This window comes from Ambystoma mexicanum, chromosome 1p (genome assembly GCF_040938575.1).
Source record: "Ambystoma mexicanum isolate Mex_15411 chromosome 1p, UKY_AmexF1_1, whole genome shotgun sequence".
Classification (NCBI taxonomy): Eukaryota; Metazoa; Chordata; class Amphibia; order Caudata; family Ambystomatidae; genus Ambystoma; species Ambystoma mexicanum.
In genome coordinates, this window is record NC_090921.1 from 738,251,514 (window position 1) to 738,270,388 (window position 18,875).

The window sequence follows — 18,875 nt, forward strand, 5'->3', positions numbered from 1 at the left end:
CCGGTTCAGGCCAGCAGTGGCTGTTTCCCGGTGTTGCAAAGGGTATGCAGGCATCTCTGGTGGACTTCGTTGGTTACTTCAGCTTCCAGTGGTTGACTTGCTTTTCACTCCATGAGCCTCACCTTTTATACAGTTCCAGCACTCTCTCCTCTGCAATCTTCGTCAGCAATTTACAGAAAAGGGCGTTTGCCTGTCCAATCAGGACAGCCAGAACCCCAGTGGTAGCTAGTCCCATTCAGGCACTCTGGCAGACAAAACATGGGGGTGGAAAACTCCTGATCCACTTCCTGCCTGCCCAGCCACTCTGGAGCCTAGGCAGAGACCCCCATGGGATCCCACCAAAGGCAAAGCACACACACACAGACCTCCCCCTCCTAGAATGGTGGAAGGGCTGACAAAGAACCACCATGCAAGTAATGGCGAAAAAGAGAAGGGAATGCCCAAGTCGTTATTTGGGTGCCCCTATTGTGTACTACCGCGGCTATGGACATAGCCTGCAGTAGAAATTTTTTTTTAAAAAATCACACAATAATTGTTAGATCACGTCCACTGACACCAGCCATAACTAGGAGATTGTCTAGGTGACTAAATACAGGAGCGGAGAGAAGAGGGCTACTAGGTATCCCTTTGGCACTCCACATAAGGTGGTGTGTGCCAATCTCTCAGACTATAAAGTTTTAGGAGCGATACTATCCTTAAGATTTGTAGTTGCACTAGGATAAAGAAAGAATCTCAAAGGAGGACGCTAAGGGTCCCCAGCCAAACTGCCCATAAGGAGCTGTCTGCTGCAATAGTAAAATACAGATGCATTTAAGTGTTATGGAGGAAAATAGACTCCCTAGGACAGGTAACATACAAAGAATAGAGTTCCAAAAGACAGAGTCCATAAGAATGAATGAGTGGAAAAGGTTCCACTCATTCAGGCTTTCAGAAAAAAGGTCAAGAAATCCAGCAATATGTGTTGGGGGTCTCACTAGGAGAGGGGATGAAACAAAAATTATACATCTCCCCAACATCCCTCTGAAGACCTTCCGCTGTGTTCCTGCACCGTCCAGCTCACAGCCCCCACCACCAGGTGCTGAACACTTCAGTGTCATTCCAAAGCGTGTCAAATGATATTGGCAGAAGTCGGGAGAGAAAAATCCACTCATGCTCTGCCCTAACTACAGACTACCAAAGGGCTTTTAAACACTTTTACGTTGCTATTTTGTTTTGCCCATTTATGCTCTTGCGGGGGTTGCAAAATGTCATTTGTGTCGGTGGAAGGCAGCTCCGACTGGCTGAGGGACTCTTGGACATCTCAATCCACATACCTCTGCATTTCAGCAAAAATGTAGTTTGACTGTCCAGTCCAGATTAGTCCCGGTCAACCAACTGGACAGGTTACAGACCGCTGCTCTATGGTATGGATATCATGCTCACATTTCCTTGATTTTATGAAACCACAGGAATAACATTCAAAAAGAGCTTGTATAGCGACTTAAAGCAAGTTGCCCTTGAAAACAAAATATACTTCGACAGACTAGAAGCCAGTGGAAGACTTCAAATGAAGTAAAAATAACACTGCAACAGATCTAGTTTAAGAACTGAAAAAAATCTGACAAGCTTTCGTTAGTGAGGTGCTGGATCCACAAAGCAGATAAATGAACAGCACTATATGTAGGAATGCAAGAGCATCTGGTCATCCCCAAATGCCAGAAATGTTGAATTTAATATAAATAGCAATTTGTTCTTTCAGACGTCACTGTGAGGAGCCAGAAATGGGACGCAGACACACTGAGTTCATAGTTTTGGCTACCAACATTTATTCAAAATAAAAGGCCTCACTATTCCTAATCTAGGAGGCATTTCCATACCTTAACCAAAAATAGAAAGTTTGTCCCGTGTCAAGATATCCAAAACTAAGTGTCCTGTGTCTCAATTCCTATTGTTGCCCTTACATTGTACAAAACAACTAATATGTGATGGCCTTCATGGTAATGTCTTTGGCCTTCTAAGTGCCTAAATGTTGAAGAAATGTATAACTCTAACACCAAAAGTTCCCAATCGATAAAGCTCATAGTTCCAGAAGACAACTCCCTTCCCCAGGTTTCTCTTTAAGACACCTCAAACTCCCAAGACATGAATACTCCTTAAGGCTCTTTGTTCAGCAAAATACTTGTATACAAAAACCAACTTAGATGTAACTCCAACCTCGTAAGATACCTGGTGTACTCCACTGCCAGGTGCTTTTCCACTTGTTTTCAGACTTGACTTTGCCTGTTGTATTCCGCCCCGGCCAGGACTTCTTTATGCGATTGGTTTTGCACACTTGCAAACTTGACTTTGGCCTGGTGTACTTCCCAGCCAGGGATTTTCATAGGATTTACTTTGTGGACTTGAAAACTAGACTTTGCCTGGTATACTTTCCTGCCAGGGCATTTCGTGCGATTTACTCCATAAACTTGCAGACTTGCTTTTGCCTGGTTTACTCTCCTGCCAGGGCTTTGATCCGATTTACTTCATACAATACAAAACTTGCTTTTCTCTCACATTCATCTGTAAACCCTTTGAGTAATATTGGATTTCAGATTCCTTCCCATTCACTTCATACACTTTTGTCTTTCTTTGGCAGCGTTGCCAAAGCACCCCGGTGTCCAATTCTCTCCATATAGGATAATCCGGTTTCTTGTGGTGTCTTTCGATTCCCTCGTGGTAGACAGCACTTCGATGGCCCGCCTCCACCTTGCAGGCTCCCTGGTTTCACCGAACAGCTTCCATGTCCGTAGCAGCTGTGCTTTCCTCATGGCTCTCGCACCGTGTTCGGGCGGCCGTGAGGCTGCTTTCAAGTTGCCGTGGCAGCTAGGAAGTTTCTTTTTCCTACCGGCTCCAGTCATCTTGACTTTCTCGCAGTCCCTCGGTCAACACAGAGGGCTCTGCTTTCCCAGGTAGCTTTTCTCTCTGGCACACTGCTGTTGCCTAGGGGTCCTCGCCCTTTTTGGGGTCCACAGCGATTCCCTGGGTTCCCCCCAGTGCTCCCCAATTCTCCACAAACTGTAGGGGTGCAAGTGAGTCCTGCTCACTCCTTTGTCTTCCCATTGAGAAGCCCGCCCAGAGGTGCAGTGTGTCTGGGAGGACAAGAAGCTGGGAGGACACCAAAACTCCTCAGGTCTTTGTCCTCCAGTGTGTCTGCCTGGATTCAGTTCTAACAGGGTGAAATTGGGACAGCCACCACCCAAAGATTGAATGTTGCATGCATGATGATTGGCTGGGTTCCTGCATAAAAGGAGAGGATCTTGATGCTGAAGCCAAAGTCGACCACTGGAAGAAACATTCCGAAAAACAAGAAAGAATTAGGAGCTTGGCAGTCACCTCCAGTGACCGACAATCCCGACTGAGCGACTACTTCACCTCCATCCCTTTCTCCTGTGCGGCAATGAAGATCCAGACCGGACGACTTCCTCCCTTGGACTAGTGGGCCTAACGAGACCAGCTACAGTTTGAGCCATCCCATGACCTTCGGGCCTGCAATAATGAAATACTCTGGGACCTCTGGCATTGCTGCGGTACATCATCTTGTCGAGCGCCATTCCAGTTGCAAACTTGTTACCATCAGCCTGGGCCTACAGAGAATCCATCCTTATTGAAGAAGTCTGCTCAGAAGAATTGAGGACTGAGAGAAGGAAGAAAGTCTTCCCAAGTGACAACCATTGCTGCTACAAACCCCGTGTCGAGCCGCCACATCCAAGTGCTGCAAAGATCGTCTGCTGGGCATCCCTGTGACTGAGTCGGAGAAACGTTTCTCATCCAGCCGCCAAGGCCAGATACCCAAACCAGAGCTACTTGGAGACCAGCCTGTGACATTTCTCTTCTTCATAATCATAGAAGGTTCCAACTCCTGGGTACTTACCTAGGCAGTTTTTGCATTGCTGTTCCCTCCGCCTGAGATTTTTGAGTCCCATTGCAGTGGATGACCCAATCGTGTTCGCCCAGGCCCAAGGACATAAGTCCTATAGGCGGAAATCCTTTAGGTGCCTACGTAGACCCCCTGAACCTTTTGAATCAAATTCCATTACTTTCTGGTTACGTAAAAGCTTCTTCTGCTATTTGACAGTCTGCATCATTTGTTCTGCCGGCCAAGGGTCACAAGTCCCTCCCCATCCCGTCCCACTGCCCCCATCGGACCTTTTGAGCCACTCATTCCCCAGATAAGGTTGTACTTCCAAAGATGAGGCTTGCCTAGAGTTGTTAACTTACCAGTGTTGGCAATTCAGTGAATGTTTAACATATGATTTGCTAACCTGAAACCACTCTTGTACTTACCCGATCATCATTTAAAGGTCTGTTTGAAATGAGGATTGCTAGAACAAATATCTAGTTTAAATATCTGAACTAATTTTACTTACCTGAATTGTTTTGAATTGAACATTGCCTAGTACATATAATAAATAAGCATGTTTTGATATAACTACAGTGTGTACATTTCTCCTTGACTACACGTGTGCTTAAAAGGTCTTTGTACTCATCTCCAGCACTTCTCCCACCTAGAGTAAGACTGGCTGCTCAACCATAGCTATCAAACCTTTTGGGTGGTTCTGGACAAATCGAATAATTGGAGCCTGTACATCTAAGGTGAGGCTTCTCGTCCTACCAACGGTGGACTTTAGTGAAACTCCAGAATAATAAGTATACTACTTTCAATCAGAGTTCACCAATAATGTTGCCCTTTTATCTGCAATGAAAGTGCCTGCGTGAAATTTTGTGTTCAGCTGCCAGATAGACACTGCACTAATGCTACCTCAGTGCTGGATGTCAGAGATGCAAACACAGCAAGAAACTTTTCCTCCTGATCCAGCGCAAAAAGCTGGATAATTCTTCACTTCATTCGTGTGCACCTGTTGGATTACATTCTTCGTGAGCGGTCACTGTACATAAAAATGAACATTCTTGTAATCAAATATGCTCCAGTTGACTCTGCACTTATATCAACAAACTCAGAGGTGTGAAAAGCTTCGATTTGTGTTACATTTACATAGACAAACCCTTAACTAAATGCGCCATCAATTCCTCTACACTTACATCTACAAACTCAGAGGTGAGCTTGAAAGCAGAGGTTTCAAATCCAAGGTTCCGCGGAGAGCTGGAGAGGATGAACCCAAAGTCAATGTGGATGATGTGACCCTCCGCATCCAGCAAGATGTTCCCATTGTGCCTGTAGAGAGAAAATAACATGGGGCGGGGAAGCACAGGACAGAATGGAAGCATAGGTTGGCAAAAGGTGAGATTAGGACAGGAAAAGAAAGGGAGCATGCAATGAAGAGGGCAGGAAAGCAGGGCAAAGGTAGGCCAAACGAGCAGGGCACAGGGCAACAAATAAAGCAGCGCACAAAGGGGAACAGGAGCAGCACGTAAAGGGGTGCAGGAGCAGCGAAATGAGAGCAGCATGGATAGGTGGGACAATGGGAGCACAGGGCCGGGAGGGAGAGCAGGGAAGCATGACGCAGGCAAAGAAGGCGAACACACAGCATTAGGAAAAAGAGGAAGGGATCATAGGATTAGAAAAAACAAATACAGTAAACAATCTGGACATGCAGAACTGAAAACCTAGTGGCCTGTGTTTCCATTCATAGAGAAATATCGTCCCTACCCCACTCCAAGTCCCCCTAAAAGTAGTAGATCAGTTATTGCACCATTAAATAAAATACACTTCCCATATATTCAATGGGGCACCCCGATCTTGCTAACTTTTGACTGCCTCTCCCACGATGACCATGCTTCACCACCTAATGAAGCTACTGAACATCTCCACTAACATCGAGAAATCACCAAAATTGACATTTACTGGGACCCAGCAGCACCTATTTTGCTGCAGGTAAACCATCCAATTTACTGCTAAATCATAGTTGCGTGGTTTGGTAAAGTAGCAGTAACTGAATCACTGCCAGATTACTGCTGCTTTCAATAGCCCAACCGCACGTAGGTGAGAGCAAATATTCTCTTCTGAACCCTTGTCTCAATCACTTGGTGCATGTTACACAAGCATCAACCTGTGTAAAATGTGGCCAGTGTTGCACAGCACAACTATCCCCTACACTCAGAGCCTAAAGCGAGTTGGTGGCTTCTACCAAACCTTTTTCAACATGAGGTATCAGGAACTTTGTGCAACAAGGGTGAGCAAACGGAAATTGGTAGGCAATATTGGATTGGTAGGCTCACACCTGTTCAGTACCACTAGATATGTGGGGCCTTTTTTATATTTGAAGATTTATAGATCAATGCTACCACTTATATCACCTTTAAGAGCTGTGAGGTTATGCGATAAGGACTGCAAATGAATACATTTAGTATTATTTTACCATAGGCGTTTTCAACAACTTTCTAACCTGTAGATGGGTATGAGTGATGTATAGCAAAAAGTGTGCATTTGGTACTGGGACAGAAACATCTTCCACCTTGGGAAGCAAAATCAACTCGTGGGATAGGGCAAATTGGTGAAGGTGGGCACATGAGGTTTTTGTCCACATTGGTGGGCATTTGAAAGAGACTCATTGGGAAACCATTCCAGGAATTGGTATCATCATGCACATACTCTGCTCTAGGCCCTATTTAAACTCTTTCGTACACCATGACCTTTATCTCAACTGTCTGCATTTACTGAATATTATTGGTTCTGTACTTATGCCTGTATAATGTCTTTAAGCACTCAAAAACTGAAAAGTGATATATTGCTGTAGTGCAAGTCCACTATAAAATAAAAATTATATTTTTGAGCTCACCGGTCCTTGACCTGCAACAGATAGCACACCAAACAGTAGCCCGCACAGCTCTGAACAAAGTTGCGCTGGGCAGACAGGAACGCCTCTGTGGTGTAGTTGCCATGCTCTTGAAGGAAGTAGTCAAGCAGCAAAAGCTGGGATTGCTTTTTCACCTGATGGATGGAGACAGCATTTACGATTGGTTCTATCATACCACTGTCGGAGGAGATTACCAGGATTTTGTATGGGCGAATCCACAGAGGAACCCGCTCCTGCTCCCAGATTGTCTAGAAGAAAGCAGATGGAAATTAAAGAAAGGTCCACAATGCTTTTGTGTCAGAAGCTCTGAAATTTTTAAACAGGGAACAGCATATTGGGCAAACATGAGTTAATTACCAGGGCAGCAGAAGTAGTCACACTGACCATTGGGCATAAGAATTATCATGAGTATAAAGTACACGTTTTTATTTTGCTTGTCCAACTACATTTACATCTACTCAAAAACAAGAGGAGAAGTTATAGCAAAATGCAAGATGCAAGATTCTCTGCACTAGCTTTGCCTGTATTTATTTTGAATGGTACAATTTGGTTAGAACATTTTTCCTGTATACTACAAATGTTTACATACCCAAGGATTTCACGGGTGCCGAAGATATCTAAATTCATGACATCCCAGGCATTCTACCACCCTGTACATATCAGGATGTCACCAAACTTTCTAGCCAACAAAAATACAATAGGAATTTGTGACAAATCCACAAAGGCAACTTTTTTGAAATATCCGCAGAAGATAAAGTATTGCCAACAAATCGCTGTTACCAATAGCTAAACATCCAATGGCTATAACTCTTTTGCTGTTTTTTTACATCCTAGTGTAGTAGTCGGCTGTTAATTTGTATTTGAAGCACAGGGATGTAAATATCTATCAGAATAGCAGAGGTATTCTCCCCCACCCCAAAGGGTGTATGTACAACAGCACAAAGATGAGAAGTGGCGGGCCAGTGTTTGATGGTGTTTAGTACAAAATGTAACCATGATAACAGCGCAGAGGACATGTGTCCTTGACATTAAGGTGAGAGAATGTGACTTGAAGACTAGATATTGCAAAGGAAGGTGGAAATACAAACCAGATAAGAGGACAGGACAGAACAACATAGGACCGGGATGGTGGAGAAAGTGCTAAATTAATGATAAAGGGGTGACGGAAAAGTGTAGGGTTGTCCGTGAAAGTAGAGAGAGAGGGAAGCAGGGTTATGGAGTGGAGTGCTAGGAAACGGGTTAATCTAAAAGGAGGGCTTTGAATTTGGATTTAAATAGTAGTAGAGTTGAAGTAGTATGCAGAGCGAGCGCATTCCGGAGTAGGGGAGCGAAGTGATGGAGAGCGGAAATGAGAGGGAGCGGCGTAGTGGCAAGGAGGTGAGCCGAGGATAATCGTAACAAACGACCTGGATAGTAGGGAGTGTGATGAGCAGATAGGTAACATATTGCCAGTCCATGGATCATTTTGAAGATGACGAGAGGTTTATACTTGGCTCTTTGTTTCATACATAACAAACTAATCAGGCCATACACAGAGGAAGTGGGGGTAAAGCAACAAAGGTTGAAAAGTGTGCGGTCTGCAGAGAGTACTTGTCAAGAGGTGAAAACGCATAGTTGGTAAGGTCATATGGGCACAGTAGCCAGGTGTAAAAAGGAGTAAGGAGGAGGTTAGCTGTTCAGCAGTATTGGAAGGAAGATTATGGATTTTTCCGATATAGAGGTGGTAGAGTCTGGCCGCAGTGGTAGATTTGGCGATGAAGAGCGAGAAGTTGTGAGATGTGTCAAAGAGGACACCAAGGTTACGAGTGGAAGCAGAATAATGAAGGCAGTCCGAAGAGGAAAGGAAAGTGGGAGAGGAACAGATAGTCTGTTTGGCTAGAAAGTAGTTGTCAGACTTAGTAGAGATGAGCATGAGCGACTGAGTCACAACCCAATATTTGATGGCAGAGAGACAATGACTTTTTGACAATAGCTTGTCATATAAGGAGGGAAAGGAGATCATCGGAGTGCTGTTAGCGAAGAGTTGATAGGAGAAGCTGTAAGAGATCAATGCGCCAAAAGTTGAAGTATAGTGAGTGAAGAGAAGTTGCCCAAGGACAGACCCTTGGGGATCTGCAAAAGTAGAGTATGAGTGCGAGTCAGGAGAAAAGGCTGTTCCAGGACACCGGCAAGTCTTGAGGGAAAAGGTATAAAGCAAACCAAGCAAGGGCCTTATATCGGATGACAAAGAATGTAGAGAGAAGGTCAGAATGGTTGACCATATCGAAGGCAGTAGAGGGATCAAGATTAAGAATAGATGAACACGTGACGTACATAAGAGATGAAGTTGCAGACATTTAGGAGGTCTGTCATGGTAGAATGCAGAGATCGGAAGCCAGATTGAAGAGGGTCACAGAAGTTGTGAGCATCAAGGATCTCAGTGAGTCGATTGCATATTACTTGCTCTAGGAATTTGGAATAGTTTGGTAGAAGAGAGACAGAACAAAAGTTGGCAGGACAGTTAGGATCGAGACCAGAGTTCTTAAGGAGAGGGATGACAATATCTGATTTATAGGATGAGGGAAAAGTAGCATTATCAACAGAAGAGTGAAGTATGATGTGGATCAACACAGGCATCCATGTGCTTCACAATACGCAAGGACAGTGGGTCAGTAGAGGCAGAGGAAGGATTAGCTATGAGGAGTAGGGTAATCACCAGGATTGGTGGGGGCAAAGGAAGACATAGTAGCGGGAGAGGAGGATGCCTTACAAAGCTGATTTACAAAAGTAACAAGCTTAAGGGGTGGGTGCAGGAATACTGTATAAATGTACACATTACATTATTAAAGTATCACTGGAAGGAGTGCTGGGGCCGGGTTGGGAGAATGGGACAAGAGTGCAGAGGGAGCTCCCTCTTCAGCAATTAAAAGAAGTTTAAGCAGAGTTTTAAATAAATCCACAGTTGGGTTGGCTTTTCTTGGGATGGCTAGCGGGTTCCAGCGGAGCTTGGCAAGTAGAATTGAGGTTGAGTGCAGAGAAGGAGTGGCGGGAACAAGATGGTTAGTAGACTTATCTAAAATAAGATGGTTACTGAGGAGCAAGACCATTGGTAGTTTAGTACACTAGTAGAAGGACAATGAAAAGTGAGAGGTTGTCCATGGAGACCCAACCAGCATGTTATCGTTAGGTAGAAGCGGTGGGGGAGGATCTGGATAGGAGGGGATGTGGGTAGCAAAGTTGACATGTCTGGAGGAAGGAGTAGAGAGGAAGGCCAAGGTGTAGGCTCGGCCAGTAGTCCAGTTTGCTAAGCATGGGTGTGGAGAATAGGGCTTTCATAGAGTAGTTTGTAAGAAATGGAAGATTACCTAGAGCATATGGGAGGCAAAAGAAGGAGTTTCAGAAAATATATTGACCAAAACCTGGTTTCTGTCCGAACATTTGACTTCAAACAGTAGCACTTGACCAAATATATATATCGTATTTCTGATGCTTGTATCTGCTTAGATTCACATGCTGTGCATAGGCCATCTAGTGGAAGCTGCGGAGTATTACAGTTTGTTTTCGAAACTCGAAATTGAGCTTTCGACACAGGGCATGCCAGTAATACTATCCCTAGTGTGACGTCCACTGTACCCAAGATCCCACACGCGTCTAGGATCCTCAGATTGTATTTTTTCTGACATGAGGTAGCATGAGGAGTAGCGCGAGTACAGATAATCCAAGCAGATAGGCAGAAAGGTAAGACTACAAGCCATCATGCGCCTTCTCTCAGAGGGGAGGAAGGGTGGGTCGCATGTTGATCTAAGCAGATACAAGCATCAGAAATACTATTACGGTGAGTAATGTATCCCTTCTGAGGCTTGTGGAATCTGCTTAGATCACATGCTGTGCATAGATTAGCGAGCAGTACCTGAAGAAGGAGGTGGGATGTGAGAAGGGTCATGAGCAAATAAGTGTCTTAGAACCGCTTGTCCCACTTGTGTATCTGCTTTGGAATGGGTGTCAATGCAGTAATGCTGAGTAAAAGTGTGACTATAGCTCCAAGTAGCTGCTTTGCAAATGGTGTCAAGGGGTACATTTGCAATGAAAGCCAGAGTGGCCCCAATGCCTCTAGTAGAGTGGGCTCTTGGCGTGAAAGGCAGAGTTCTTTCAGAAAGTGAGTAACACAGCTGGATACAGTTAATAATCCAGTTCGAGATGGCACCTTTGGAGACGCGATCCCCCTCTCTGCCTGTAGCTACGGAGACAAACAGTTGAACTGTTTTTCTTAGTGGTCTGGTCTTATTTACATAGTAGAGGACCGCCCTACGCACATCTAGGGTGTGTAGTTTCACCTCAGCCGAGATTTGCGGGTCCTGGAAGAAAGCCGGAAGCTCGATGGACTGGTTTACATGGAATTTAGATATAAATTTAGGTGAAAACCTAGGGTGTGTGCGTAAAATCAGTTTGTCTTTATGGACAGTAAAGAAGGGATCCTGCACTGACAGAGCCTGAATTTCACTGACCCTTCTTATAGAAGTAATAGCTACTAAGAAGGCCGTTTTATAAGTCAGGTGTTTGAGACTGCTTTTATGCATGGGTTCGAAAGGGGGGCCCATGAGCTTGGTTAGCACCACATTAAGGTCCCACCCTGGTGGTGGGTTCGAAATGGGAGGGTGAAGTCTCTTTACTCCTTCCATGAAGGCTTTAACTACTGGTACTTTCCACCACGAAACCTTGCTATGGGAAGTGGTGTAAGCCGACAGGGCTGCCAGGTGTACTTTCAGTGAGTTAAAAACCAATCCTGCATCCAGCAGGTGGAGCATGTATGTAACAAAGTGGAAGGAGTGCAATCAACGGGGTTGATTGATCTACTCTGGCACCAGATAACGAACCTCTTCCACTTGTCAAACAGTGCCTTGTGTTTGGTTTCCTAGATTCCTTTAGGATGTCCATACACCTCTGTGGCAAATTGAGATGTCCAAACTCTATGACCTCAGGAGCCATGCTGCCAGGTTCATTGAGTTGGGTTGCTGGTGCACTGTTTGACCTTGGTGCTGGGACAATAGGTTGTACCATGCCGGAAGTTTGATGGGCTCGCACACCGCCATCCTGCGTAGGTGTGGGAACCACGGTTGTCTTGCCCACATGGGAGCAACTAGGACGAGCGTCATCGACTCTCTGTTCATATTGTTCACCACTTTCTTGATGAGGAGTTGGTGGAAATGCGTACGCAAACATCCCTGACCAGTTCATCCACAGGGCGTTCCCCTGGGAGTCTGGTTGGGGGAACCTGGATGCAAATCCTGGGCATTGTCTGTTTTCGCTTGTGGCGAATCGGTCTATAGTGGGGAAACCCCACTGAGAGAAGATATCTTCTACGACCTCTCTGTGTAGAACCCATTCGTGTTCCTCTGGGAGGGAGTCTCTGCTCAGAGCATCCGCTAGGGAATTGAGCTCCCCTGGAACATGTTGTGATGACAGGAAGATGTTCCGTCTGAGTGCCCATATCCAGATTTTCTGGGCAAGCTTGGACAGATTTGGCGAGCGAGTCCCTCCTTGCTTGTTCAGGTAGAACATGGCTGTTGTGCGGTCCGTCCGGATTTGCACTGACAGGTTTAGTAGGTGGGGCTCGAACGCCTGAAGCGCTCTGAATACTGCCAGAAGCTCTAGCAGGTTGATGTGGTTCTTGGCCACTGAGTGAGACCAGAGACCCTGAGCTGTGTGGTGGAGATGGTGAGCTCCCCACCCCGTCAGGCATGCATCTGTAGTGACTATTGCCTGTACCTCGGGATCGTAAAAGGGTTTCCCCTGTGCGAGATTCTCTCTGGTCCACCAGTGAAGGCTTTGTACCAGTGTTGGTGAAACGACCACTAGATCGTCCCACTGACCACTTGCCTGAGACCACTGTTTCGCCAACCATTCCTGCATGGGACGCATGCGCAGGCGCGCGTGGGGGACCAGGTAAATACATGACGCCATCATGCCCAGTAAACGCATTGCTTTGCGTACCGTTATTTGTTGACCGGACTGATAATGCAGAATTTGCAGAAGTATATTCCGAATTCTTTCTTCTGAAGGAAAGGTCAACCCCTCTTGGGTATCTAGGATTGCTCCTAGGAACTGTTTTGAGGTGCTTGGCACTAGGCTTGACTTTTTCTCGTTGATTGAGAAGCCTAACTCGTGAAGGAGGTCGATAGTCCTTTGAATGTTTGTCCTGCAAATTCCTGGGGTTTCCCCCGTTATGAGCCAGTCGTCCAGATAAGGGTACACTGGGATTGCCTCCCTGCGTAGGTGTGCAGCCGCCACCGCCAGTACCTTGGTGAATACCCTTGGTGCTGAAACTATCCCGAAGGGCAGTACCTTGAATTGGTAGTGTCGACTGTCCACCTTGAAGCGCAAATACTTTCTGTGCGGTGGGAACATGGAAATATGAAAATAAGCATCTTTCATATCCAAGGTAGCCATGTAATCCCCCTTTTTTAGGAGGGGGATTACCTCTTGTAGCGTGGTCATACGAAATTTCTGGGGCTTGACATACTTGTTGGCAGGCCGTAAGTCCAATACTGGGCGCATTGTCAAATCTTTCTTTGGCACAAGGAAGTAAGTTGAATAAATACCCTTGTTTACCTGGTGTCCCGGGACAAGTTCTATCGCGTCCTTTTCTAGCAGAATGGCGATCTCCTCGAGGAGAATCTTCTGATGTTCTAAAGAGTGTACTCTTTGTCGTAGAGGATGGTTCCAGGGACGCTGCAGTAGTTCTATACAATATCCTGTGGATACTGTTGACAGCACCCATCTGTCTGATGTGATCCCTTCCCAAGCCTGGGTGAAGTTGGAAATGCGTCCCCCTACTGGGGTTGCGTGAGAAGGGACCCTGAACTGAGCGTCACTGCTTTGGTGGAGGCGTGCCGCCTCCCTTGTTGGGGCTGCCTCTGCCTTTATCACGACCTCTCCTATTACCCCTGCCGTAACCCTGGGTAGACTGTTGGTTGTTGTTCCACTGTGTACCCTGCCCCTGGGAATAGGTAGATCCTCCCTGGGAATTTTGGCCGCGTGGGCGACGAAAATTACTATTCCTTCTCTGGTTAGGGGGTTTATTGGTTAACTGGCCAAGGGACTTGAGTGTTTCGTATTCGTCCTTGGCATTCTTCAGTGTGTCTTCGACCGCCTTACCAAACAACAGATCGGTTTCCACCGGTTTGTCCAACAATGATGCCTGGGTTTCTGCCTTAAAACCAGACTGCCGTAACCACGCATGTCTTTTGATAACAGTGCCTTCCGCTATCAATCTGCCTGCGTTGTCCGTGGCGTCGAAGGTTGCTTTCAAAATGCAACCAGACACGGCTCTACCCTCTGCGGAAATCCGAGCTAACTGGCCTTTAAAGGTTCAGGAGCAGAGGCTATGAGTGCTGGGACTTCTTCCCACTGATGGCAGTTGTAGCTGGCCAACAGGGTGGTGGAGTTTGCAATCCTTGCTTAATAGGCACTTTCCTGCTGAAACCATATAGTTTTTTGCTCTCCTTGTCGGGAGGAGCTTCGGACGATGACAAGGGTGTTCCAGCCCTCTTACGAGTGTTGGTGACAACTAGGGAGTCTGGCTTCAGATGTCCTCTTATATAGAGAGGGTCAGACTGGGCCGCCCTGAAAAGTTTTTCAACCCTGGGATTGACTGCTCTGGTGAGGTTCGGGTGAACCAGGGACGGATCTATTCTCCGCTGAATGGACTTAAGGATAGGGATGGTCTGGGCAACAGGCCTCCTTTCTCCCACTAACTCTTCTGCAAAGTCCCTTTCCTCCTGGACACCGTGGGTGTCAATGTGGAAATGTTCTGCTGCGCGTGCGAGTACCTCGTTTAGGAGGGGTTGGTTATCGACCGGGGAGTCGGTAACCGGGGCTTCGTTCTCTACTGGGGAATCTACTCTGTATGTTTCCGGGTCCTCCTCTTCCTCTTCCTGGTCCTCATCCCCATAGTAGCCCGTCCCGGTTTGCTCTTCTATCATACCAAATTCTTGATCCTCACAAAAGGAAGCCTCTCCTTGATAGTGAGTATGGTCTTGCGTATGGTTGTACCTCGAAGGGTTCTGACCTCATCAGAGTTTCAAACCGGGGCTTCTTACTCGGGGGGTAGGATCAGTAGAGCCTGAGGGAGTCGCCCCTTGTGGATCATACGAGAGGAAATGTTCTGGATTTTTATCATAAAAATCTGCCAAAGAAGACATTCTTGACATGACCCTATCTATGTCTTCACTGGACCATTTTTTGGAACTGGGGATGACTCTCTCAGCAAGTCTATGGGATTAATCTTGAGTAGCTTTGCTGGTTTTAGACATATCAGCAGACCTGGTCTTGTCTGTCTGTTTAGGGGGAGTGGTGTGTTTCACAGGTGTGGAAGAGTGCAAAGGTTGTTTCTTTTGCTGTTTTCCCCCCTCCCCGTGAGTGGAAAAATGTTTTCCCTGTCCTTTAGTGGCTCCGGAGTTTTTTTTTGACGCCTGGCGTCGAGGATCGGGGGTGGTGTCCCTGTTCTTCGAGCGTGGGGCCTCGCTGGTTTTAACTGCGGGCTCCAACTCCCGGAGCGCAGCCTGGGGGTGGAAGTCGTCCTAGTCTTCCGACGATCGAACTTCTGTTAGCCTAGGGAGTGAGGCACTCTTGGCAAGAGTGGATGATTGCCTGGAGTCATGCGGCGATCTTGATCGATAGCGCCCAGAGGACACCGAATCGGACCGTTCTGTTTGTGCCGCTTTCCGAGAACTCGACGTCGTCGAGTCTCGGTTGGACTTAGTGTTTTTAGTGTGTGTAGTATGTGAAGCACTTGTGTCGCCGGGGGTCTTCCCCATAGCCGCCCTGCCGGACGACCTTCCGAGGTCGGGGACCTGCGCTCGGCTGTCTTTCGACACCGTAATGCCCTCGCCGTCCGAAAGTACGGTGTCGCTGAAGGCGCCCTCTGCTGTCATGGCCGCCTGCCTGGCGTGGTGGGCCCAACGCTTCGTCGAACGGTCCTTAAGTGTCTTAGGTTTAAACCTACTACACGCTCTGCAGTTCGCTTTGGGGTGGTACCTAGGCAAGCAGAGATTGCACGTGTTATAGTAAACTTTACACAACATATAAAAGATAAAATGAATACATACAAGGTAAAAGAAAGGAAATAAGAAAAACATACATACCGATATATAAAACCAACACATTTCATTAATTTGACATTGAAATAAAAACATAGCCAAAGCCCCAATGATATCACAGCTTAGTTAGTTCCAACTCATCACAAAGTATATTTTGATTCCCTTTTGCTTTACAGATGATCTATAAGTGTAGGGACAACATGGTGCCATATATGGAACAGTGCTAAGTGTGTTGCTATGGTATTCGTATTCAGACAAGTCCATAACTCTGCTGTTTTAATTGACTCAAGATCATGCACTAAATTGCCATAGACAATAACATAACACTTCTAACTTAGGGCAATCAGTAAATACATGCCTCATTGTTTCTGGACTGGTTGGACAGTCACATATTCTACATTACCTGGCATTTATTGGTACCTTACATCTGGAGCACCAGACTGTCCACAAAGGAAGATGGTTAATCCTCATCAACAAACGCAATCTTCACACAGCTAGGTCAAGGCATTGTACAAGATACTTTTGGGGTTTCAAAAAGGCATCAGAAACCATGGAGACTGCAGCATGGTTCTTTAATGAAGCCAAGTGGTCCAGGCTTTTAATCCAGTCCAATTTACATAACTTGCCAATAAAGTCCCTTTTAAGGATCTCGAAATCTTGACATTAGTCAAAATACAGAGAGCAGTACATTTTCCCAAAAAGGTTTACATTAAGCTTTGCATAACTGCATCCTCCCTTACTCGATTCCAGAGTCATACTAGGCAAAAAGGTTTCTGACAAAGGAAAGTTTAGTTTAGTTCTGGCCTTGATATATACACGAGGGCCCTGCTGCTTTAAAGCAAGTGATCCTAAAGATACCAATCCCAGCTCCAGGTGGAGATACTCAATTGACGAAGGTAAGCCCATAGTCTTCTGCCAAAACCGAGCCTCAGGTCTATCAAGCCAGCTGTAATCCTTCATCTCCAAAGCTTCCAGGGCATATAAAATGCAAGGGCAGAACTACTGTGTATATAGAGGTAGTGTACCCAACAAGTACCCAGCATGTTGTATCGAAAATCTGTAGATCAATGATATGAGTTGTTTTGCTCTTCTAGTTTACTATTTATTTCCAGACCCAGATATTTATAGTTTTCTGTATATTCAAGCTTTCCCAAACCTGATTAAAGGGCCACTCTATTGACTTTTGTATGGGAAAATATCAATCTAGTTGTTAGGGCGAATTCTCAAAAATGTGCCAATTCCCTTCTACCTTAGAGACCCCCAGCTCTTTTAGCTGGACTTCAGGGCTTTTAATTTCTAACCTGGAGTGAGCCAGCCCTTTTTCTCACTCCCTCATGTATTATTGCATTCAGACTGTTTCTTTTGACTTTGGAGTCTGACAAACTCCATAGGCATCATCTTTCTTTACATTGTGACACACAGCACCTTCAGTGCAGTGGCACAAGGAAGTTTTAGATTTCACAAAGGTTTAAATACCTTCTCTTGGTGAAACTACTGTTTCCAAGAGCAGTGAAGTGAAATTGACTTTACTTACATTTTGTAACTTTTTAGACCCAGCACACAGTATCTTACCATATGGTGCTGGAGGGGTTACTTAGTATCCCCTTTGTCTAGTTTTTCATGTAACATTTTTATGTTACCTTTTCTACCAATTAATGGCTGGTGGCATTGATTTACTTTTGCTAACATTGTGTGTTTTTACCGCAGGCTGCGTTCGCAGCCACAGTAAGGCACCCATGGGTGACCATTTCGTCAAAATGGCCCGGTCTTTTTTCACCATTTCTTGTTGGAAAGGTCCTTCGAGATTTACACTGCATGCCAAACCACGTTTGGTCCTTTTGTTTGTTTCGTCTTTGGCGAGATTCACGAGTGAAGCCTGCCTCTGGCTCCAGTATGTCTCGCAGGGACAGGAAGGGAGAGAGGTGCCCAAAACTCTGTGCTTAATCCCCTTGTTTGCAGGAATGCACCCAAAAGGCAATTGGCCGGCTGGCTGTCCGGCAAGGACATTCCCCCTGCTGTGTGATTGACAGCTAGGCTGGAATGAATTGGAGAAACCTGCATAAAAGGCGAGGCTTTTTGGCTTGGAACGCAGAGTCGACCACTGGACGAAGGAGTCCGAAGAAGAACTTGGAAGGGATGCCTGCTGCAACTCCTGGACCGTTAGTTTGCCCGGTGAAGACCTGCTGCTGTGCTGAAGCGCCAAATTCACCTCGACTAGAGAAGCCCTGCAAGGACGAATTCTCCCTTTATTTGTTTATTTGTAGGGCGCGGAAAGCATTGGGCGCCAACATAAAGGCAGGATGGCAAGGACAATACAAAGAAACAGGACACTTGGTCAGTGGACTAAGACTAAACATTGGTGTGTTCAGTATATATTACTGTCTTGTAGTCCAATTTATTTATACAGGAGTGTTTTCAGCTTTTTTCTGAAAACAAGGTGATTTGTCTCTAGTCTTAGGTTTAGGGGCAGGCCATTCCAGTTTGTGGCTGCATGGATCGGAAAGGCTCCGACTAGGCTGTTTGCTTTCTTCTGTGGTTTCACTATGATGAGTCCTAGTGCTTCTGACCTGAGTGAACTTGCTGGTAATTGGATAATCTTTGATTTCAGATATGCTGGAGCTTTCCCATGTAGGCACTTGTGAACTAGTGTCATGGATTTAAACAGCAATCTTCAACCAATATAGCTCTTTGAGCTTCGTTGATATGTTTCGTTCTCCATTTCTGTTAGATTATTCTGACTGCGTTGTTTTGTACTAGCTGATATTTATTCATACATTGCTTGTTGGCTCCAAGTAGAAGTGTATTACCATAGTCTAAGCGGGACAGTATGGTTGCTCTCGCGATAGTAGTGCAGTTTACTTTGTTAAGAAAGGGCTCCATTGCTCTGAGCAGTCCAAGATAGTATGCAGTTTTTTTCGAATAGGATGCTTGAACTTCGGAGCTTAAGGAGGCCTCTTGTGTCATTGCCAGTGTCTTAACCTTGTTCACTACCTGTATCTGGGTGTCTTTGATTTTGAAGTAGTTG

At 45.8% G+C, this 18,875-nt stretch overlaps 1 protein-coding gene across 5 annotated transcripts in view; it reads right to left on the bottom strand.

Moving 5' to 3' along the window:
• The window catches only part of PI4KB (phosphatidylinositol 4-kinase beta), an 830,203-nt gene that overhangs the window by 206,747 nt on the left and 604,581 nt on the right, over positions 1-18,875 (bottom strand). For all 5 annotated transcript variants that reach the window (XM_069650266.1, XM_069650265.1, XM_069650262.1 and 2 more), the window contains 2 exons: positions 6,756-7,021; positions 5,059-5,191 (listed from right to left, as the gene is read on the bottom strand). In XM_069650266.1, the coding sequence (XP_069506367.1) occupies positions 5,059-5,191; positions 6,756-7,021 (399 nt within the window). The remainder of the gene's footprint in view (positions 1-5,058; positions 5,192-6,755; positions 7,022-18,875) is intronic.